The sequence below is a fragment of the Saimiri boliviensis genome, chromosome 2 (assembly GCF_048565385.1).
Source record: "Saimiri boliviensis isolate mSaiBol1 chromosome 2, mSaiBol1.pri, whole genome shotgun sequence".
In the NCBI taxonomy this organism is placed as follows: Eukaryota; Metazoa; Chordata; class Mammalia; order Primates; family Cebidae; genus Saimiri; species Saimiri boliviensis.
The window spans coordinates 10,264,126-10,288,884 of record NC_133450.1 but is presented as its reverse complement, the minus strand read 5'-3'; the positions used below and the strand labels follow the sequence as shown (position 1 = coordinate 10,288,884).

At 37.3% G+C, this 24,759-nt stretch overlaps 1 protein-coding gene across 1 annotated transcript in view; it reads left to right on the top strand.

Moving 5' to 3' along the window:
* PIAS1 (protein inhibitor of activated STAT 1) overlaps nucleotides 1-24,759 on the top strand; it is a 139,919-nt gene that overhangs the window by 108,388 nt on the left and 6,772 nt on the right. Inside the window, exons 8-13 of the mRNA XM_003929692.4 lie at nucleotides 5,588-5,661; nucleotides 13,487-13,647; nucleotides 15,643-15,773; nucleotides 16,472-16,652; nucleotides 21,091-21,233; nucleotides 23,500-23,537. Of these exons, the coding sequence (XP_003929741.1) occupies nucleotides 5,588-5,661; nucleotides 13,487-13,647; nucleotides 15,643-15,773; nucleotides 16,472-16,652; nucleotides 21,091-21,233; nucleotides 23,500-23,537 (728 nt within the window). The remainder of the gene's footprint in view (nucleotides 1-5,587; nucleotides 5,662-13,486; nucleotides 13,648-15,642; nucleotides 15,774-16,471; nucleotides 16,653-21,090; nucleotides 21,234-23,499; nucleotides 23,538-24,759) is intronic.

Below are 24,759 nucleotides of genomic sequence, written 5' to 3'. Positions count from 1 at the left end.
CAGTATGTAGCCTTTTGCATCTGGCTTCTTTCCACTTAGTATAATGCTTTTGAAGTTCATCCATGTAGTTTGTTCTTTATTGCTGAGTGGTATTTCATTTATATACTGTAATTTATCAATTGATGGACATTTGGATTATTTCAAGTTTTGCAGCAATATGAATAAAGCTGCTGTAAACATTTACATTTTGCATATGGATACCTCAGTTTTGTAGGTGTACGTTTTCTTTTTTCTTTTTTTTTTTTTTTTTTTTTTTTTTGAGACGGAGTTTCGCTCTTGTTACCCAGGCTGGAGTGCAATGGCGCGATCTCGGCTCACCGCAACCTCCGCCTCCTGGGTTCAAGCAATTCTCCTGCCTCAGCCTCCTGAGGAGCTGGGATTACAGGCACACGCCACCATGCCCAGCTGATTTTTTGTATTTTTAGTAGAGACGGGGTTTCACCATGTCGACCAGGATGGTCTCGAACTCTCGACCTCGTGATCCACCCGCCTCGGCCTCCCAAAGTGCTGGGATTACAGGCTTGAGCCACCGCGCCCGGCAGGTGTACGTTTTCGTTTCTCTTGGGTAAATACCCAGGAGTGGAATTGCCAGGTCATATGATAAGTGCATGGAAAACAGTTTGGCAGTTTCTTATAAAGTAAATATACCATTTTTGCATTTGCACTAACAATGTGTGAAAGTTCTAGTGGCTCCACATCCTTACCAGCATATGTTATCATCAGGCTGCTTTCTTATAGCCACTGTGATTGGTATGTAGTGATATTTCATTGTGCATTTTTCTAATGACTAAGGATGTTAAGTGTCTTCTCAGGTGTTTATTTGCCATTCTTAATGCTTCTTTAATGAAGTATCTGTCAAATCTTTTGCCTGTTTTTAAATTTCATGCTTTTTATGTATTATGAAATCTTTGCCTAGATGAAAGTCACAAACACTCTCTTCTATTTTTCTTCTAGAAGTTTTATTGTTTGAGCTCTTGGATCTAGGTCTGTGATTCATTTTGAGTTAATTTTTGTATATGGTGCAAGGTAAGAGTAGAGATTCATTTTTTCCCCCACGTAGATATCCAAATATTCCAACAACATTTTGTTGAAAAGACCGTCTTTCCTTCTGTTTCATTGCCTTGGTACCTTTGTCAAAAACCAATTGACTGTAGACGTGTAAATCTATTTCTGGACTCTGTTCTTTTCCATTGATCTGTATGTCTATCCTTATGCCAAATGAGAATCTTAATTACTATAGCTTGATAGTCTTGAAATCAGGTAGAATTCTCCAGCTTTGTTTTTTTTTTTGAGATGGAGTTTCGCTCTTGTTACCCAGGCTGGAGTGCAATGGCGCCATCTCGGCTCACCGCAACCTCCGCCTCCTGGGTTCAGGCAATTCTCCTGCCTCAGCCTCCTGAGTAGCTCGGATTACATGCCCAGCTAATTTTTTGTATTTTTTTTTTTTTTTAGTAGAGACAGGGTTTCACCATATTGACCAGGATGGTCTCGATCTCTTGACCTCGTGATCCACCCGCCTCAGCCTCCCAAAGTGCTGGGATTATAGGCTTGAGCCACCGTGCCCAGCCTCTCCAGCTTTGTTTTTCTTTTTCAGAATTGTTTTGAATATTGTTAAGTCCAGTATATAAAGCAATACATAGTGGCCAAATAGAATTTATTTCTGTAATATGAGGTTGGTTCAGCATTCAAAAGTCAATATAATTCACCTCAACAAACTAAAAATGAAAAATCACATGATCATCTCCAGAGATGCAGAAAAAGCACTTGTCCAAATTCAACATCCATTCATGATAAAAACTGTCAGCAAAATAAAGAAGGGAGCTGCCTCAGTGTAATAAAGGGTATTTATAAAAAGTCTGCACCATAGCTGATATCATCATTAATGATGATTAAATGTTTCACTTCTGTGATTGAGAACAAGGCAAGGATATCTGCTCCTAGCATTGCCCTAGAGATTCTAGACAGCATAATAAGACACGAAAATTTTTGAAAAGAAACCAACACACAGGTTAGAAATGAATAAATAATTATTGTCTTTATTTACAGAGATCTTATGGTCTACATAGAAAAAAATCCCAAAGAATCTCCAAAAAAGCTACTAGAAATACTATGTGAGTTTAGCACAGTTAGAGAATGCATGGTCAATATACAAAAACAAATTGTATTTCTGTTAGTAATGAACACTGGGAAATTGAAATTCACAAAACAAGATTTTACGGTAACATCTAAAAATACGAAACACTTAGGAATACGTCACACAAACCATGTGCAAGATTTGTATGCCCAAAACTTACAAAACATCTTTGAGAAAAACTGAATGAAGACCTGAATAAATGGAGAGATACATCTTGCTAACAGATCGGAAGACTCTATTGTTGTCTGTCAGTTCTCCAAATTATAGAATTAATTCAGTCTAATCAAGATCCCAGTAGGACCTTTAAAAATATCTTTACAAGAATAAGTGGACTAGCATTGAGTCTGTAATGGCAAAAGAAAGTAACAATAGCTAATATTTATTGAGAATATTATTAGATTATTTTAAAACTTTTTTTGTTGCCAGGCGTGGTGGCTCACACCTGTAATCTTGGCATTTTGGGAGGCTGAGGTAGGGAGATCACCTGAGGCTGGGAGTTTGAGACCAGCCTGGCCAATATGGTGAAACCCCATTTCTAATAAAAATACAAAAATTAGCTGGGCCATGGTGGCATGCACCTCTAATTCCAGCTACTCGGGCTGAGGCAGGAGAATTACTTAAACCCGGCGGAGGCTGTAGTTAACCAAGATTGCACCACTACACTGCAGCCTGGCGACAGAACAAGACCCTGCCTCTGAAACAAAACAAAACCTTGTTGAAACGGGATCTCACTCTCACCCAGGTTGGAGTGCATCAGCTCACTGCTACTTCCGCCTCCCAGGCTCAAGTGTATTTTAAAAGTTTTTATGTGTATTAACTTATTTAATCCTTAAAACAATTCTGTGAGGTGCTGTTATTGGTCCCATTTACCAGATGATGTAACAGGCATAGAGAGGTTAACTGACTTAACTGAGACTGAATTCTAACCTAGGCTATTCCTAGGTCCTGGGCTCTTACCACTACTTTATGTTGCCTCTCTTATTCCAATTTCTTTTCTAAGCTCTAAACATTGAGCTTTGTTTTGTATTAGGCTGATACTATCATCTGTGGTGTTTATTCATTTAAGTAGAAATTTAAATATGCAAAGCTCAAAGTCAGTTACTATACCCATTGCTTGCTCTGTCTATAAAGGGTGCTGGTAGGATGGTTGGCGAAGACATGCAGAGTGGTTATTAGTCAGGATTCTGTGGAGAGACTCTAGGAGGGGAAGGAGAGGGAAAGAGGAAAAGGAGAGACAGAAAGTTGAGAGATTGATTAGGGGAATTGGCTCACATGACTATGAAGGCTGAGAATGCCCACAATAGATAGGCTATCTGCAAGCTGGAGAACCAGCAAAGCTAGTGATATGGCTATTCAAGTCCAAAGGCCTGAAATCCAGGATGCCAACTCTTAAGCTAAGGCCAAAGGCCTAAGAGGGATGGAGAGAAGGACTGATGTGGTGATACAAATCCCAGAGTCCAAAGACCAGAGAACCTGGAATTCTTTCTTTTTAAAGATGGAGTCTCACTATGTTGCCCAGACTGGTCTCAAACTCCTGGCCTCAAGCAATCCTCCTACCTCAGTCTCCCAAGTAGCTGGGAGCACAGAAGCCCAAAGGCAGGAGAAGGGTGTCCCAGCTCAAGAAAAAAGAGAAAGTGACTTTATTTTCCTTTCCTCTGCCTTTTTGTTTTTTCTGTGTTCCCCAGCTGGTGGGATGGTGTCTGCCAAGATTGAGGGTAGATCTTCCTCACTTATCCACAGACTGACACACCAGTCTCCTTTAGAAACACACTCACAGACACTTTCAGAAATTGTGCCTTGCCAGCTATGTAGGTAGCCCTAGTAAGTTGACCCCCAAAATTAGCCATCACAGGGGGTAATCCCATCAGAATTCTATTTGTGTGTTTATTTCATATGGCAATTATTTGTTGCCTTTAACAAAGATACTACTCTTTAAAATCATATTTATAAGAAAGGATTGACTAAGATTTGGTGTATAATGACAGAGGCATACTTCTTGTAATTTGTATATGGTATTCATTAGCATAGTGTTATAAGTATATTTTCCAAACTAAAAACCAGAGGTTGTATGCCTTTTTTTGTATGTCAAGAGATAGCCTATGAAATTCATTAAGACTTTGAAAATTTGGAATTTCCAGGCCATGAAATGACTTTTTAGTCTGGCATTAGAAACATATCTTGAGCTTTCAAGAAACTACCAATTGGTATTCCTCTTTTTATTCTGATTGAAAAGGTTCTGTAGGTAGGTCTGATGTGCACCTTGAGATTCACTAATTTATGGGAATAGTTGGATAGGATATCCAGGATTTGGACCATCTCAAAAAATCCAGACTAAAATCCAGGGCACTGTGTTTAATAAAGGTAGGATTTCTCATAAATGGTTATCAGCACAACAGAGTCTGAAATTGTAACTTACCCAAGTACTTTTCCCTCTCTTCATAGTCTTTTCTGTGTGGTGTCTATCTGGTCACACTTAATTGTACCACAGTTCAGAAATTCTATTGATTATGTATACAGCTACCCCACTTACAGCCTCTTTACACAATGTAGACTTTAAAGTTACGGGACAGTTTCCAAAAATGTTGGAATATTACGTATATATATTTCCTGTGTCACTCCTGTAATGTTTTTTTCTTGTTACTGAGGTTTTCAGAGGTAGCAGATAGCTCATGTTTCCAAATGAGAAGTAAAAAGAGTCTTTTATATCAGACTGCATGAAAGAATAGCCTTGGAAAAGTAAAATTGCTAGTGTCTTCTCCCGTAAGAACCATAAGTTTAAAGTGAAAAGCCTTAAAGATGATCTAGAGTGGGTTCCAATTTTACTATAAGTAAAGTTAAGTTGAGAAAGGAGGATTGAGTTGCCCAAGACAGCACAAGTATTTTATAGGTAAATAGATTAAAATTCAAATAATTATATAGTTTTTCTAAAAAAAAAAAAAAAAAAGCAATATGACTATTGTGATGATTTAAAGTTTTACAGTATATATTTTTACAGATAATTTAAGCTGTTTTACAGTAAATATTTTTATTTGAGCTTTCAAAAATGTATAAATATTATTCTTATTATTAATTTCCTCAAAAATAGAAGAGTCCAAATAATATTAGTCATAGTTTAAAGAAAGAAAATCTTGATCCAGTATCTTAGAGTCATAAAAGAAAAAGCGTCTACCATCAGTTGAATATGTCAACATGCTAGGGAAATTCTCTCATATTGCTGCAGGTTTTTGTCCCATGAGGGAGAAATAGGAAATTTACAGAAAAAGTAGAGAAATTAAAAGCCTTATGGTTTTTTATCTTGCCAATCAATTGATTGGGAAATAATTTAGAGATTAGTTTTGAGCTCCTTTTCCTTTTTTAAAACTTCTTATTTTTTTAATTCTTAAATGCTCCAGTAATGTATCTTTAATAAACTTATTCTCTTTGCTTTTTTTCTTCTTCTTCAATGAATATCAGTTAAAGAGAAGTTGACTGCGGATCCAGATAGTGAAATAGCTACAACCAGCCTAAGGGTTTCTCTGCTATGTCCAGTAAGTGTTAACGATTACTTGCTTTCCAGAAAGTTTAATATATATTTTCTCTTTTTATTAAGTATTTTTACTATTTGAGAAATTCTGTTTACTTCTAAAATATGGCCGCTATTGTTAACAGTTTATGAAAAGTGGAAAGACATCTAGGCATTGCATTTGGAATCTAAACAAGTCTTAAAAAATTATCTACTCTTACTAGGACATACCTAAATGTGGCCTGTGATTAATGACCTTCTCTCAGGCTCTAGTGTAAAACTCTCAAAATAAGAAATGTTTATTGTGTCAGTGTATTTATAAAAATTTTACTTTTTAGGATAGTACCCTTCTGAGTAAAAATCTAGCCATGTTCACCCACACATCTCATTTACCATTTTGCCAACAATGACCACATTATAACAATTCACCAATTAAAAACCTCTATTCAGCCTAAATAGCTGAATATGTTATAAAAAAAAAAAAAACACCCTTGAGATATTTTAAGCCAGAAAATGAGGTCAGAATCAGTCATTTTCATGAAATAAATGTATGATTCCAAGACTTAACCAAATTATTAAACCTGTAAGGGAAAAGGCCTCAAAAATAATGTTATACTAATTTGATGGTAGGAATGGTGGTTGAATATGGCCTTCAAATGAAAATATGTGAAAAATTATAGTAAATCACTTTGGCATTTTTATTGCCTTTTGTTCTATAATTAATCAAACTAATCATATTTAAATTGGGGGGAAAGAATGAAAGGACACATCTGTTTCCTGATTTGCCTGATTGTTCAGACAGGCCTGATTCAATTCAAAGCTTTTGATACTGAGATCCTACTAATTTCATGATGATGAAGTTACTGTCTTCTTAAAGAAACAGCTAATTTAAATAGAAATTAAATGTTATTTGTAATTACAAATATTAGTCTTTTGTAATTCATGAAACTTCATAATATGGAAAAATTATTAGATCATGAATTAGTTTTTTAAGTTATAGAAAAAAATACAGTGAAGTTAATTAAAATCAAGTTCTATCATTGTGTGTATATCCTTCTACTCCTGTAACATTTATTTTTATTCCTGTTTATAGACAATTTTTTTCTTGCGAAAAGTATTTCAACTCCATACTTTTTATGTTATTGTTAAAAATTCTTTAGTTAAATAACCAGGTAAATATTATAATAGCCTAGGTTGTGAAGGAGATTGACGTGGGTTTTTGTATAGTTTTGTTTTTGTTTTCATGCTTAGAAAAATGGTTCACAGACTGGGGAAGTAGAGGGTGAGAAAAAGTCAAATATTAAAAGGGAAAAAGATGTATACTTTATCCTTTGTCTCCAAAACCCTGATTTAATTCACCGTCCCTTTTTGTTCTTTGCCATCTCATTTCGTTGTAAAACACCAATTCAGAAAATACAATAAATTTAGAAAAGTACATACACTTCATTTTCCATTTAAATCACTGGAAAGAGTATTGTTTTTCTGCAGTCTCATTTAAAGTGTTTATAGTTTACTAATATATATGAAGCATTTATTCATATAAATAAGCACTTCAGTATAAATCTTAGAAGTATTTGTAGAGCTATGTTTTAATTCCGTACTCGTCAGGTGCTTGTCTCTGTATTATTAGAAAATATTAATCACATTTTGCTCTTTGCACCTTTATTATTTATTTATTTATTTTTGAGACAGAGTCTCACTTTGTCACTCAGGCTGGAGTGCAGCACTGCCATCTCAGGTCACTGCAGCCTCGACCTCCCAGGTTCAAGCGATGCTCCTGCTTCAAGCCCCCAAGTAGCTGGGACCACCAGCGTGTGCCACCATGCCTGGCTAATTTTTGTGTTTTTTTGTAGAGATAGGGTCTTGATATGTTGCCCAGGCTGGTCTTGGACTGCTGGCCTTAGTCCTCTTGCCGTGGCCTCCTTTGGGATTACAGGAGTGAGCCACCACACCTGGCCAGCAGTTCATTTTAAATTGACATCTGCTTTCAAAATTCAGATTATAAAGCAAAATAACTGTGTGTGGGTGTGTGTGTGTGTGTGTGTGTGTGTGTAGCGCGTGTTTGTGGTGTGTGTGTGTGTAAAATGTATAATTATAATACGTTCATGGATTTCTATTTGGCTAAAGGGATAATCCCTTACAGTTATTCTGAAATAGTAAGATCATATATTTTAGGTATGTTTTTACTCAAAAATAAAATTTAGCAATAACTCATCTATATATCAAATTTATAGAATAATAAAAGAGATTTGTTCTCTTTGAAATATGTAAATATGATGTCTTACTGTGCATTTCAATTGCCCTTGTGATGTAGAGAGCTCAAAATAAATGAGTTTCTGTTGTTTGTGTGCCATTTAGCTAAAGGCAACAAAAATAATTAAAAATGTTTTTACTCTTTGGGAATTTTATGGTTCTGATTTATTAAAAATAGAGGTGGAGGAGTCTTTGAAAAAACTGCTTTGTAAACCCAAATACAAACTAGTTGGAATTGATAGAAGAAAAAAGATAAACTCTGGAAATGTATTTATGAAATATTTATTATTGTGAAAAAATCTTGTGAAATTATTATTATTATTTTTTTAACTGAGTTTCACTTTGTCACCCAGGCTGGAGTGCAGTAGCTGGATCTTGGCTCACTGCAACCTTTGCCTCCCAGGTTCAGGTGATTCTCCTGCCTCAGCCTCGCAAGTAGCTGTAACTACAAAAGCACGCCACCACGTCCAGCTAATTTTTTATATTTTTAGTAGAGATGGGGTTTCACCATGTTGGCCAGGCTGGTCTCAAACTCCTGACCTCAGGTGATCCGCCTGCCTCAGCCTCCCAGTGTGCTGGGATTACAGATGTGAGCCACCACTCTGGCCCTTCTAAATGTTTTTATTTTTAGAGACAGAGTCTTGCTCTGTCGCCCAGGGTGGAGTACAGTGGTGGGATCTCAGCTCACTGCAACCTCCATTCTTCCCAGGTTCAAGCAGTTCTCCTGCCTCAGCCTCCTGAGTAGCTGGTATTACAGGTGGCCACCACTATGCCCTGCTAACTTTTGTGTTTTTAGTAGAAACTGGGTTTCACCATAGTCTAGAACTCCTGACCTCAAGTGATCTGCCCGCCTCAGCCTCCCAAAGTTCCAGGATTACAGGAATGAGCTGCTGTGTCCAGCCAAAATTATTTTTAATATCACACTTTTTGCAAGGAAAAAGCCCGTTTTATTAACATTTGTAGTGCTTTTAAAAAATATAAGCTGGTTAAAACTTATATCTAGAATGTTTTCTCTTGCAGCATCATCAGTTACTAATAAAGCACTTAATAAAGTTAGTGGCATTAGAAAACACATTTGGGAATTAAAGTGTTCATTTGCAAATGATGTAGATATAATTTATATCCTATAAAGGAAACCACAAGATTAAGACATTCGAAGCTCCGCTTCCCTCCTGATACCAAGTTGGAGAAAATTGATATCTGATTTTCAGATAATTATTTAGAATTTAGTAATTTTTTTAAAAATCAGGAATATGAGAATTATCACACAATAGTTATTTTATGATTATAAGGCATCTGTGTGACAGCTAATAATGCATTTGAAAGTGAACTTTTGCTTTCATGTACCCATTTATGTCTTTCTTGCACCATTTCTGTGTAAGTGTTCCTTAAAAACTCTGTAGGTCATCTTGTCAGTGTAGCTGAAGATAAAGGCTTGAGAGTTGCTCTCTTGCCTAAAAGATATGAAGTGACAGCTGGAGATCATGGAGTAAAGGTATGTGAGATGAAGGCCTTTGGAAAACAGCTGCTTTTCAGAGTATAAATTTCATGGCCTATGGCTTGGATTCTGAAACAATCTTTATTTCTTACCGTCTTATCCATTGTCTTCATAAACAATCAGAAGTAGCCTTATAGTTCTGCAGTTCAGAAACCTTGTGTATTATTCCTATATTTGTCTAGAATTTTTAGTCTGTGGTTTCTCTACTTAGTATTAAGGTAGTAGCAAAAATATCTTATAAAATAGGAATTTGTATTTCATAGATAAGTTAACGTCTGACCTAAGACAGAAAAATGTAACTAACCAGGTTGTTATTTGGAAAATGTTTCTGAACTAATGCAACATGGTATCTTGCCTAATGGTAATTTTTCTGTTATAATAACTACTTTTGGCCTTTTTATCAGGTGCTTATGTGAATCAAATCATTAAAAAATTGGCTGGGCAGTTGGCTCACACTTGTAATCCTAGCACTTTGGGAGGCCAAGGCAGGCAGATCACTTGAGGCCAGGAGTTTGAGACCAGTCTGGCCAACATGGCGAAACCCTGTCTCTACTAAAAATGCAAAAATTAGCCGGGCATGGTGGTAATCCCAGTTTACCAGGAGGCTGAGGCAGGAGAATTGCTTGCAAGACTCTTTCTCAAAAAATAAAAAAATTAAAATTAAGTAGAAGTGCAGTAAGGAAGTCTAATGAAACTATTTAGTACTTTGTGAGCCCGGAATAAAAGAATGACTAAGCCGAAATTTGAGTGGGTCTCCTATTGTACAAAGTGATTTAAAACAAATATGTTTCTCTACTTTAATTAACACTATTGTTACTTATTGAAAACTTACTATGTGTCAGGCACTATGTAGTAAACACAATTGAATCCTCACAGTCATATTGTATAGATCCCATTTTTGACCCCACTTTACAAAACTGAACCTCTGAGTGATTAAATAAAATAACATTCGGGATTCACACAGCAGGTAGGCAGTGGAGCCAGGATTCATTCTAACACCAGAACTTAACCTCAGGCTGCACTGTAAATTACTGAATATGACTTGCATAATTGCCATGAGTGATGCCTCCTGGAATTGCTCATCGTGCACAACTGAAGCCTTATCAGTGCACAGGACTGTCTTACTGCTGTAATTTCCAAGTATGGGGCGGGGACAGGGAGATTAGTCCAACCTGTTTCTAGTAGGAGGAGACACATATAAATTAATAACATACAGTCGTGCATGCCTTAATGATGGGGATAGCTTTTGAAAATTGCACTATTCCGGCAATTTTGTTGTTATGCAACAAAAGTATCATAGATGTGTTTACACAAACCTAGATGGTATAGCTTACTACATATCTTAGGATAGCCTGTTGCTCGTAGGCTGCAGAACTGTACAGCATATTACAAAACTGAATACTGTAGGCAGTTGTAACACAATGCTAAGTGTTTATGTACCTAAGCACAGAAAAGGTATAGTAAAAAGTGTAAAAGATGAAAAATGGTACACCTGTAGGGGGCACTTCCTATGAATGGAGCTTACAGGACTGGAAGTTGCTCCTTATGAGTCAGTGAGTGAGTGGTGAGCAAATGTAAGGTCTAGGACATCACTTTACATCACTGTAGACTTTATAAACACTGTATACTTCAGCTACAATAAATTCAAAATATTTTTCTTTCTTCAGTTAATAGACCTTAGCTTACTATAAATTTTTTTTTTTTTTTTTTTTAATACAAAGTCTCTCTCTGTTGCCCAGGCTGGAGTGAGTTGTGTGATCTTGGCTCACAGCAACCTCTGCCTCCCAGGTTCAGTGATTCTCCTGCCTCAGCCTCCCAAGTAGCCAGGATCACAGGTGTGTGCCACCACACCCAGCTAATTTTTGTGTTTTTAGTAGAGATGGACTTTCGCCATGTTGGCCAGTCTGGTCTCAAACTCCTGACCTCAGGTGATCCTCCCCACTCAGCCTCCCAAAGTGTTGGGATTACAGGCCATTGTAATTACCATGCCTGGCCACTGTAACTTTTTTATTTTATAAACTTTTTATTTTTTTTAACTTTTGACTCTTGTAATAACACTTAGCTAAAAACACACATTGTACAGCTGTACAAAAATATTTTCTTTCTTTCATTCTATAAGCCATTTTCTATTTTTAACATTTTTTTACTTTTATTTTCTACTTTTTAAACTTTGTTAACAACTAAGACACAAACACACATTAGCCTAGGCCCACACAGGGCCAGGATCATCAGTATCATTGCCTTCCACCTCCACATCTTGTCCCACTGGAAGGTCTTCAGGGGCAGTAGCAAGCATGGAGCTATTCTCTCCTGGGGTAACAGTGCCTTCTTCTGGAATACCTCCTGAAGGAACTGCCTGAGGCTATTTTACAGTTAACTTTTAAAATATATGTAAGTAAAGGGACTACACTCCAAAGTAATGATAAAAAGTATAGTATAGTAAATATACAGAAACCAGTAAGATGGCTGTCTATTATCAGGTATTATGTACTGTACATAATTTTAAGACATCCATCTTATACGTGGTTTGTTGTTGACCAGAATATTGTTACGTAGTGCTTGATTGTAATCATATGCAGGAGTATAGAGTTTGGAGTACAGAAAAGGGAGTTATCAGTTTTTACTCTAGGTCCCTCCTGGTTGTACTTCTGATACTGTAAACTGGCATTGCTCCATTCTCAATAAGTTTATAGCATGTTCAGATGTTCTGTTTTTATTCATCATGGTTAAATCTGGTTGAAATAAGGAGGAAACGGTGTTACTTTAGAAGAAGTCAAAGAGGCCCAGAAAGGTTAAATGGCTTTCTTAGAGACACAGTAAATCATTGGTGTCTAAGCAATTATTTTGGGCCCCAACTGACAGTTAATTTCCTTGGTAGACTAGGAAATTGCACATTTCTCTGAAATTGATCTAAGCCAAGAATCTTATCTTCATCTAACTCATATCCTTTTCAAGCCTTTATATTTTTCAAGTTCACAAATCTTTTCCTGGTACTTGACAAATAATGTGGTTATTGAAAGTAGATCAGTTCTCTACTATATGGCCATTGTGAGATCTGGGGACCCTACAGTGGTACAAGCTGGCTTCCAGGGAATTGAGATAGTGATATGATAGCTTCCTGTGCAGGTCTCTGGGCAGTTTCTCTGCCCTGGGTCAAAGCTAGCAGCTCAGGGATCAGATGAAGCAGATTTCCTCTTCCTGGGATAGACTCAGCGTGTGTCAGCTGAAGCAATATTTGCAGGACAAGAAGTCTCCTAATATGCTGGAGATGCTAGAGGTCCAGGACTGTAGGCTGAATTGCTCGTGATGGTTCCAAGTGAGGAAGCAATGCAGAGTGTGTGCACCTGCTTTCCTTCACAGAGCTACCACTTGGCAGTTATGACAAACATGGGGAGTGATCACTATTGATTCAGTTTTGTCCTGTGAACTACTCTAATTCACAGATAAGGTTGAGAGCAGTTATCAGTGTGCATCTCTGTATCGTGCAGTATTTAATAAGACATTGTTTTCCCTAATCCCTAGTTAACGTGGTTTTAAAATTTTTTTAGGGGGGGTCAGGGACTGCTTTAAGAATTTGGGAACGGCTGGGTGCAGTGATATACGTCTATATTCCCAGCTACTCTGGAAGCTAAGGCAGGAGGATTGCTTGAGCCCAGGAGTTTGAGGCTGTATTGTGCTATGATTGTGCCTGTGAATAGAGTTGGCACTTCAGCCTGGGCAGCATAGCAAGACCCCATCTCTTTTTAAAAAAAATTGGTGAAAGCACTCTCTCCAGAAAAATGCACACACAAATTTTGAATATAATTCAAGGGGTTTATGACCTTCTCCACCAAAAGCTGATCTGTGAGCTGTAGATTTTAGTGAATAACCCTTGTTGTAGACTTTCCATAGTCATTTTGTTTGCTAGCTAAAGAAATACTGTAATTTTTAAATCTACAGTTGTTTCACAGATATGTTTAATGTTCTTCTTCATTGATTAAAAGTAAACACAGTATACTTTAAATCAACATGCATACCTGTTGTGTTCTAGGAAATTTTTATCAAAGCTTAAATTTTGAACAGCAGTTATCTAATATTTACTTTTTCTCCTTTTTTAAAGCTTGGTAAAATGCGGCTGACAATTCCGTGTCGGGCCCTTACATGCTCTCACCTACAATGTTTTGACGCAACTCTTTACATTCAGATGAACGAGAAAAAACCAACCTGGGTCTGTCCTGTCTGTGATAAGAAGGCTCCATATGAACACCTTATTATTGATGGGTATGTCACTTTAAGTGTTTTTGGTACCTTGAAATGACCATATATTATCTGGGTTTGTTACTTATTTTCAAAGTAATTTATTTCAAATTAGTATTATAAATATTTTCTTTTCAACTTGATGTTCCCTTGTTTTGAAAATGCATGCTTTACTGTTAGTGCCTTGTGGCATTCATCGTTTAAAGCACCAGTGGTTTTAAGCAGGGTATGCTTACACCTTTTCGTTTTCCCATCATTCATTCATCCACCCATCCCTAGATACGTAGACCATATTGGATAAAGAATGTATGGTAATATTTGGGTTAAAAATTTGGGTTAACTCAGGCTCATCCAAAATCGGGCTTTTCAATAGCAGTTAGCCTGTTTCTGGAGATCAGATCAAGCTTCAGTCATGGTCTTCTTTTTCTTTTTTGTCTTGTCCACCTACAGCATCACAATAACTGATTATTGTTTTTAACACTCCTTTGGTTTTTTTTTTGAGGCGGAGTTTCGCTCTTGTTACCCAGGCTGGAGTGCAATGGCGCGATACTTGTTATCGCTCACCGCAACCTCTGCCTCCTGGGTTCAGGCAATTCTCCTGCCTCAGCCTCCTGAGTAGCTGGGATTACAGGCACGTGCCACCATGCCCAGCTAATTTTTTGTATTTTTAGTAGAGACGGGGTTTCACCATGTTGACCAGGATGGTCTCGATCTCTTGACCTCGTGATCCACCCTCCTCGGCCTCCCAAAGTGCTGGGATTACAGGCGTGAGCCACCGCGCCCGGCCTCCTTTGTTTTATCTATCCTACCAGACATCTTGGAATGCTCCTCCAAATTATCTCCTATTCTGCAGCCTCCTTTCCCCCTGCCTTTTGCCACTAAACAAAAACAAATTGTGCAAAGGAGGACATCTACTTAATTTTGGGGGGACTGGGGGTAGGGGTAAACACAGAGTCTTGCCATTTTGCCCAGGCTGATCTCGAATTCTTGGGCTCAAGTGATCCTCCTAACCTTGGCCTTCCAGAGTGCTGAGATTACAGGTGTGAGCCACTGCACCCAGCTTCTACTTAATATTTCCTGTACTTTCTAACAAAACACTTAAGGCAACTTGCCTACAGTATTTAAGAAAACATAGGAGTCTGAAGGTGGTAATATCAGAAATTGAATATATTTAGCAATACAAGTATAACCTGGAACTTGAAAGATGTCAGACCAGTCATGGGGAAAAAAATAAACATGTAACTTAAATGTTTTATGTTTAACTTTTCAGAAATGACAGTGATCACTTACTAATAAATCAGAATTAAATAGTAATATTTTACCAACTGTATATGTTATATAGCTTTAGGTTCTCCCGTTTCGTGTTAGAAAAGCCGTATAACACACATACTCTTTTAAAAAGAAAAATTTGAAAACACAGGAAAGTAAAAAGCTGTTTTTGGTGTATAATTTTCTGATTTTTGTCTTTACATAATTGTGATTGCACACTATTAATAATTTTTATCCTTTGGTTTAATTTAACATTATAACCTAAGAATTTGGCCATAATTATGCATTCTTTATACATGTTTTTAAATGTCACGATATTTTGTCAAAGAGATTTAACCCTTGATTACATATTTGTACATATATTGCTTCAGTTTAGCAAATAAGACATGCTTATTGTAGGCAATTTAGAATATGCAAAAAAATCTAAAGAAGAAAAATAAATACACATGAAGGTACCACCCAAAGATAACTACTATCTATATGCTACTCACACAGAATTTTGTTTTTGAAATGAAGCTTGCTTTTGTTGACCTTTTCTAACTTTTTGTGAGTATTTTCCCATGTGATTAAAAATCTTTGAAAATGTCATTTTTCATGGTCACATGATATTTTCTTACATAAATGTGACATAAATTAGCTATATTTCTGTTTACCACTAGATTTTAAGAATAAATATAACTTAAGTTGTTCAACATTTAATTTATTTTCCTTTAAAATATGATATTCTAAGGATGAATTGTTTTCTTACAGCTTGTTTATGGAAATCCTAAAGTACTGTACAGACTGCGATGAAATACAATTTAAGGAGGATGGCTCTTGGGCACCAATGAGATCGAAAAAGGAAGTACAGGAAGTTTCTGCCTCATACAATGGAGTTGATGGTGAGCAGTTCTTCACAAGGAAGGGGCCATCTCCCTACTGCTAAGTCTGGTTTTCAATATTAAAATCCATATATTTTTTAAAAAACACTGAACAGTTTGTGGAGAGCTTAATAATTCCTGTTAACTTACTGATTAAATGTTCAGAAGTAATAGAACTCCTTTTAACTTCACTTTTTTGCCAGCTTTAAAGATTTTTCTAAGATTTTAAAGTAATGTAATTTGTCATTTGTAAAATCATACTTTTGAAAATGTACCATTTTAACATTTTTAACAGATTTGGTACAGAGTAGTAAAGGTTCTTTTTAATTTTTTTTTTCCCCCCCCTGGCTTTTAGTATGTTTTTGCTGGAAATAGACCATGTGTTTTTAAAAATGCTATCATCATATTTCTTAAATATGTCAAATATTGTACATGTAGTAATATACAGTCTGTGCTCTCAAATTACTTTTCCTCTGAAGTAGGCATAAGACACATTTCGATTATTTGCTCTAATTCTGTAATCTATTATTTTGAAAAATAATTCACCATTATTAAGGAATAGTTTTAAACTTAATAGAACAGAGCCACTGCTGGTTTTCTGCTCTCTGGTTCCAACAATATTGTGAATCTAAACTGTAACAGATAAACTATAAGGGACACTGAGAAAAGAGAGATGTCATAGCTCTTCCTTGCCATGTATTTTAATCATTCCCATACAGGATGCTTGAACTCCACATTGGAGCATCAGGTAACTTCTCACCACCAGTCCTCAAATAAAAACAAGAAAGTAGAAGTGATTGACCTAACCATAGACAGTTCATCTGATGAAGAGGAAGAAGAGCCATCTGCCAAGAGGACTTGTCCTTCCCTGTCTCCCACATCACCACTAAATAATAAAGGGTAGGTGCTGACACCTTTAAAAAAAAGTCATAGTAAAAATTAACTTGGCAAATAGGAAATAAAGACTTGCCAAATAAAAAGATTCTTGATTCTGAACCTTAACAATCAAAGAATAGTTTTAATTTTTCCCAGGTCTGTAATATTCTGGAGGGATTAGGGTAATGCACTGAAAGGGTACTTGGATATGGTATTCATCATATCAAAAGATGATTCTGGTACAGTGGTTCTCAAACTGTGGTGTATGTACATCAGAATTACCTGAGAGCTTTTTTTTGGAGACAGAGTCTTGCTTTGTTGCCAGGCTGGAGCACAGTGGCACAGTCTCGGCTAACTGCAACGTCTACCTCCTGGGTTCAAGTGATTCTTCCGCCTCAGCCTCCCAAGTAGCTGGGACTACAGGCGTGTGCCAAACGCCCAGCTAATTTTTGTATTTTTAGTAGAGATGAGGTTTCACCATGTTGGCCAAGATGGTCTCGATCTCTTCACCTCGTGATCCACCCGCCTCGGCCTCCCAAAGTGCTGGGATTATAGGCGTGAGCCACTGCACTTGGCGGAGAGCTTATTAAAATGCACACATTGCTCCCCCATGTCTGAGTCAGGAGTAGGGGCTAAGAAAATTTGTATTTCTTGACCAGACACGGTGTCTCACACGTGCAATTCCAGGGACTTTGGGAGGTTGAAGCAGATAGATTGAGCTCAGGAGTTTGAGACCAGCCCGAGCAACATGGTGAAATCTCATCTCTACTAAAATACAAATATTAGCTGAGTGTGGTGGCATGCACTTACAATCCCAGCTACTCTGGAGAGTGAGGCAGGAAAATCACTTGAACCCAGGATGCAGAGGTTGCAGTGAGCCGAGATTACACCATTGTACTCCAGCCTGGGCAACAGAGCAAGACTCTGTCTCAAAAAAAGAGAAAGAAAAGAAAAAAATTATGTTTCTAGTAAGTTCCTAGGTGATCCTGCTTCTGCTCACAGGATTTAGAACATTTGTTCAAACTGGAATGTATGAGGTAAAATTCACCCCAAGTTGCGTGTTGCAAGTAGAAAGCAGAGGAAGACCAATGATTTAAATGTGCCTCAGAATATGAATGAGGCTGGCATGAAAGAGGTCAAAGATGACCCCTGTTGTAGTACACAATATTTCCTACTTTACAGACTTTTCTCCTGTATTTTCCATTTGTCTTACATCAGTAACAGTGTACCTACGTTATGCTTCAGTTCATGAAACACTGTTCTCTGCTTTGTATAAAACACTCTCTGCTAAGCATGGATGATAATAAAATGAGTAGGTACAGTCTTAACCTTAAAGAGCTTAGCACTTTCTAGGGGGTGGTAAAACAAGCAGCAAATCCAACTGTACTCTTAAAAACAGGCTGTTAGTCTTGTAGACACATCAGGGATTTTCAGCAAAAAGATTTCTAATCGTACTAAAGTACAATTGTAGCACACTAATTGTAAATCTAGAAATAGAAGTGTCCCTTTTTAGGTATAAAGCAGGAGAATCACATGGCCTGTTGTAACGGAATAGAAGCTATTCAAAAACTCTTCCAGCAAGCAGTAGAGACTAAAGAAAGAATGTAAGAGAGAGAAGGAAAGTCCATAGGTGTCATTGATACAACACCAGATCAAGAGCAGGCATTTCTGTGCCTGGAGTCAAATCATTTTCAGATTTGATATTGTATGATGATATTAAAAGATTTCAATCAGTTCAAGACTAGCGTGGGCAACACAGTAAAACCTTGTCTCTACCAAAAAATTAGCTGAGTGTGGTGGTGTGTGCCTGTTATCCAGCTACTGGGAGGCTGAGATGGGAGGATCACTTGAGCCTGGGAGGTAGAGGTTGCAGTGAGCTGAGATCGTGCCACTGCACTCCAGCCTGGGTGGAAAAGTCATATTACCTAAAGTTAGAACAAGTATCTATAGAATTTTGATTCCAAGATATTTTATAAAATATCAAACTGTAGTATGGCCAAATACACACTGTCATGTGATTTTTTTTTTAAGTGCCTTAATTGCAATGTTAAAAGATATTTTATAAACCTCTGGATGTATGAACACTTTTGGGTAAAATGCCATCATTATGTTGGTTCTGTTTCTTAGACGATTAATAGTAGTCATATGTATTTATGTAAGCTATACAATAGTATTGCTGTATTTTTTCTTCAAAGAAAACTTTTGAGTGTTTAGGAATATAATATTTCTTCTTTGGAAATTTACTTTGCTCTTTCCCAAAAAATATTCGGAGAAAATAAATGATGTTTATTATGTTTGGGAAATTACATTAGATACATTAACTACTTCCCGATTTTCCCAGTGACTAATTAAACCCAGATACAGTATTTGCAAATGCCAGACATATCTCTATTTGCAGATAAAAACAAGAAACTTCAAAGTTTACATCGTTAGAAGGAGAATAACACCGTAGTCAACACTAGTAGACATTTTATAATAATGACTAGTTGGTAACTAGAAACCTAAGTCCAGCATATTGTGTTTGTTATTGTGTAGTGTAAAGGTTGAAATGCATTTTAGAAACATTATCACATATTGAAAGAAAAGCATGCAGTCAGGAATTAGAGGCAAACACTAAATGTAAAACATTTTGTTGTCTTTAGCCACAGAGTGCTTAATGTTCATGCAGAAATTTTCTATGCTGTTTATGTTTTCAAAGTCTTAACATTGCTTTGTTCTCTCTCATAATCCCTTAGACCAGGTGTCCCCAAACTTTTTACACAGGGGACCAGTTCACTGTCCCTCAGACTGTTGGAGGGCCACCACATACTGTGCTCCTCTCACTGACCACCAATGAAAGAGGTGCCCCTTCCTGAAGTGCGGCGGGGGGCCGGGTAAATGGCCTCAGGAGGCTACATGCGGCCCGCAGGCCGTAGTTTGGGGACGCCTGCCTTAGACATTGTGAGAGGACTCAGCTAATGGTAAATGCTACTTTTCCTAGATATAAGAGGTTTAACAAAGTTTCCACTAGATGAAACATTTTTATGAGCCAGACCAGAGTATGTTTTATGCTTAATATCCCATTCATTAAAATGTGGTAGATGGTAGTGACTGGAACTTTATTCCTGGAGATCCAACCTTGGCATCTTTTGAAATATTCTATACACTGAAATTGCATCCCCATGCCCCAAGTACTTTACCTGAAGCTTTAAAAGCAAAAGACAGACTCTTTATTGCCTCCTTTCTCTTTATTTTCTATAACACATATACCTTCAGCCTCTTGTATTGTTGGGGTAACATATAACCCTAATGTTTCCTTCTAAGAGGGCTACTTTTTCTTTTCAAGAGGGTAATTCTTTTTCTTTTCAAAGTTAGTTTTGTTTTTGTTTTGTTTTGAGACAGGCTCTTGCCCTGTCACCCGGGCTCGAGCACAGTGGTGCAGTCGCGGTTCCTGCAGCCTTGACCTCCTGGGCTCAAGCAACCCTCTCACCACCTGTCTCCCAAATATCTGGGACTAGAGATATGTGCCACAAGGTCTGGCTAAGTTTTTACATTTTCCTTAGAGACAGGGTCTCCCTGTGTTGCCCAGGCTGGTCTCAAACTTCTGGGCTCAAACCATCCTTCTGCCTCAGCCTCCCAAAGTATGGGAATTATAGGAATGAGCCACTGTGCCTGGTCCCAAAATTAGTTTTTGTTGTTTTCTTTCCTGTCCTTTTTTCTTTTCCCTTAATTTAGTAATTTTTTTTTTAAAAAGCTACTCAGCTATTTAAGCTTTTCACTGTTTTTTAGAGTCCTAATTCTTGTTTTATTTTTTCTTTTTCCAGTTATACTATTCTCCCTTTAAAAACTCTCCACTACCTATTGAATTTGGAGTATTTCTTCTTGTTCCACTACATTCATTTAGATTCAGCAGGGCATTTATGCATATGTGCTGATAACTGTACTGAGCGTTGGTTATACTAAACAATATCTAGTTTTTGTTCTCCTAAAACTTAGAATCTGAGGGGCCAGCTGGTAACTCCTAACCACTCAGATTGCTTCATTCCCTCTGTCTTACTATATGTATTTTCTTTGCTAGGGCATACGTATACGTATTAGCCAGTACTCCAATTTTGTTCTAGAAGAGTTTCCAAATTTCATTTGCTATAGGTGCTTTCGCTCATACTCTGTTAAAGTGGCTCACCCGTACCTTTCCCTTGCATTCAGAAAGCATAGGTGATGATTCCAAAGGCAGTGTGGGGTTTGTGAATGTTGGATAGCATTGCATCTGTCTATTTCTTCCTACGGCCTCTGTTAAATGCTATTAACATATACAAATTATTTTCACATAATGGTGTATAATCTAAATTATACATTGCTTTGCTTGTTTTTTGTTTTTATTTCTAGTACAAAACCTAGGGTTCATTGTGAGATGCAAGCCCCTTTTTTTGTTAAACTTAAAAGTTTGACTGATGAAAACTATGCAAATGTTTCCTTCTTCTAGCATTTTAAGTCTTCCACATCAAGCATCTCCAGTATCCCGCACCCCAAGCCTTCCTGCTGTAGACACAAGCTACATTAATACCTCCCTGATCCAAGACTATAGGCATCCTTTCCACATGACACCCATGCCTTATGACTTACAAGGTGAGTCACTGGTTCTTCTGGATTGTCACATAGCATTATGAATGCCTTTGATCTATATAGTTCTCTCCTAGGTGAATCTAAGGAAGTACTGGAAGATTGAGCCAACAGGGCCTTGTACCCAGGGAACTGAGAGAAATAATGTACTGTGGTTATAAATACTGACCCAGTTCCTCAATTGTACTGTCATCAATAGCCAGTATTTTACTCCCAGTGGTAAAACTAATGCAATAATCTTTAGATTTTGTGAGTTCCTAAGTACTCCGCAAGTTGGTTTTGAATGACTGCTAGCATGTGGCTTTGAATTTTGGTATTTATGAACTTTTTATTTTTTTTTTTTGGAGACGGAGTCTCTGTCACCTGGGCTGGAGTGCTGCAATGTGGTGGCGCGATCTCAGCTCACTGCAACCTCTGCCTCCTGTGTTCAAGCGATTCTCCTGCCTCAGCCTCCCAAGTGGCTGGGATTACGGGCACCTACCACCACACCTGGCTAATTTTTTGTATTTTTAGTAGAGATGGGGGTTTTACTGTGTTGGCCAGGCTGATCTTGAACTCCCAACCTTAGGTAATACATCTGCTTCGGCCTCCCAAAGTGCTGGGATTACAAGTGTGAGCCACTGCACCCAGCACTATGAATATTATTTATTGTTCTCTGATTTTAGTTGTAATACAGCAGGCATTGTGGATAACTATGTTACATTATGGTTTTGACAATGCTGAATTGAGACATTTGAAAGTTTTAGTTTTTATGATAATGAATTTTATCTTTAAAAAAACTTTTTTTTTTAATTTGTGGGTACATACTAGGTGTATATATTTATCTGATCCTTCTTTTTAAAAGCAGGTTGAAATGTCATACTCATTTATATATTTTGAGTTCGTAATATTCATATTATAAAAAGAATTACTCTCGTATATCTTTGTACAATAATAATTTGTACATTAGTCATATAATCTAAGAACTTTTTGTATTAAAAAAGCCATATATGCTCACTAGAAAATTCAACACAGAAACATAAAGTGAAAGTTTCCCTCTGCCTGTCCCCCAGCCCCACTCCCCAGAAGTTGCGACTACTTTTTTTTTTTTTTTTTTTTTTTTTTTGGAGAAGGAGTTTCACTCTTGTTGCCCAGGCTGGAGTGCAATGGTGCAATCTCAACTCACTACATCCTTCACCTCCCGGGTTCAAGTGATTCTCATGCCTCAACCTCCCGAGTAGCTGGGATTACAGGCATGTGCCATCATGCCCAGCTAATTATGTATTTTTAGTAGAAATGGGGTTTCTCCATGTTGTTGGCCAGTCTGTTCTCGAACTCCTGACCTCAGGTAATTCACCCACCTCCATCTCCCAAAGTGCTGGGATTACAGGTGCAAGCCATCGCGCACCGTGCCTGGCCAGTTATAGCTACGCTTAATAGTTGGTTAGATATCTTTCTATACCTTTTTTATACATGTATGAAACACACTGTCACTATCAAGAACCACGTTGCTATGCATTTTGTAGGTCCTCATGTTGTAATCTGTTATAATGTATACAGTAGGTAGATGCCCTGTGGTGGTGTAATATATTTACCTCTGCTTGTTTTACTTTTCCCCAAGTTTAGATATCATAACGAAGCATTAATACATGCTTGTTAACTTGCTCTTCATCGCATTACATGTTGGGTGATCTAGACAAGAATATGAATAGGAAGGGGCCTGCTTGCAGTGAATCCCAAGCAGCCAGGCATCAGGGCTGTTGCTTGTTATGTAATAGCCAGTTTTCAGGCACGCAAATGCCTCTACAGAGTCTGTCAGTTGAACCTGATAGCAAATGAGCAAATTTAAGAAAGAGAAAAATTTGTGCTACAACTTACTTAACCTAACTTTCAACTTCCTCGCCTGCAAAATGAGAGCAAAAATAATTACATATCTCAGGAAGTGCTTGTGAGGAGTAATTAGAGTATATTGAAAGTTTCCGTAAGAGGAGTCAGTGAGAGCATTTGTTAAAAGTACTATGCCAGTTGAAGGATCAGTGTTAGATCTGACAGAGCAGTAGTGGCCCCACTACCCAAAGTAGAGTCATGGAGAAGACAATTCATTGCCAAAGCTTAGTTTTCAGCTTTAGTAATGTAGAAGTGGGAGAGACATAAAATGTTTAGCTCAACTCTTTATGTTTAAATAAAATTCTGAGTGATGTAGCATTTGTTTTTGAAGTATTGGGGCATTTGGAAGAATTTTTTTCCTTTGGTTATTTTTTTTTTTTAAATAAAATATTTTTTTCTTCCACAGGGTTAGATTTTTTCCCTTTCTTATCAGGAGACAATCAGGTATGTTATGAAAAACTTACTTTTCATTGTACATTAAAAATACAGTCATGCGCCGCATAATGACATTCTTTGGTCGATGACAGCACATATATGTGTTCCATAAGATTACAATGGAGCTGAAAAATTCCCCCATCAATTAATTATAGCCATGGTAACATTACAGCACAAGGCATTACTCACATGTTCTTGGTGATGCTGGCGTGAACAAACCTACTTTGCTGCCAGTCATGTAATATGGCACATAGAATTAGGTACAATGTAACGATAATCAGCAACTGTGTTACTGGTTTATGCAATATTTTTTTGTTATTATTTTAGAGCTTACTTCTACTTACTTTTTTTAAGGTAGCTGTAAAACAGGATGCCATGTTATACCAGGAAAGCCTCATATATCCCCATGTTTGCCACATCTCTTGGTCGCATCATTTTTCTCTTGTTCTTGATTTAATCTTGTCTTGTTTTGTTCATCATGGCCCCTAATCATACAAAATCCACAGCTAATGTTCCCACTAAGAGGCCACATCGAGTGATTGACATGGAAACAAAATTAAAAATGATTAAGGATTATGAAAGTAGAAAATCAGTGATGATTATTGCTCACCAATCAGGCAGTCCCATTCTACCATAGCTATACAATCTTAATGAACAAGAACAAAGTGACAGAAGCTGTTAAAGGATCTGCTTCATTGAAGGCAACAAGACTAACAAAAATTCAAGAAGGGCCTGTATCAAATATGGAGAAACTTGTAGTGATCTGGATTGAAGACCAGACACAGAAACATGTCCCTCTCAGCACCATAGTGATCATGGCCAAAGCAGAATGTTTGTTTACAATTTTGAAAGAAAAGGCTGGACCCAACTACAGTGTTAAATTTACTGCTAGCTCTGGATGGTTTAAACAATTGAAGAATCATTATTCATTATGTAATATCAAAGTGAGTGGAGAGTCTGCAAGTACAGATGTGAAGGCAGCTGAAGAATTTTTAGAAACTCTAGATAAGCCGATTGTGGAGGAAAATTACTTGGCAGACAAATCTTCAATATGGATGAAACCTCCCTATTCTGGAAATGAATGCCCAAAAGGACTTTCATCTACAAAGAAGTCCAGTCAATGCTAGGTTTCAAGGCTTTTAAGGACTAGGTAACAGTCTTACTTGGGGCAATGTTGCAGGCTACAAATTGAAACCCTTTGTGATCTGGCACAGTGAGAACCCCAGAGCCT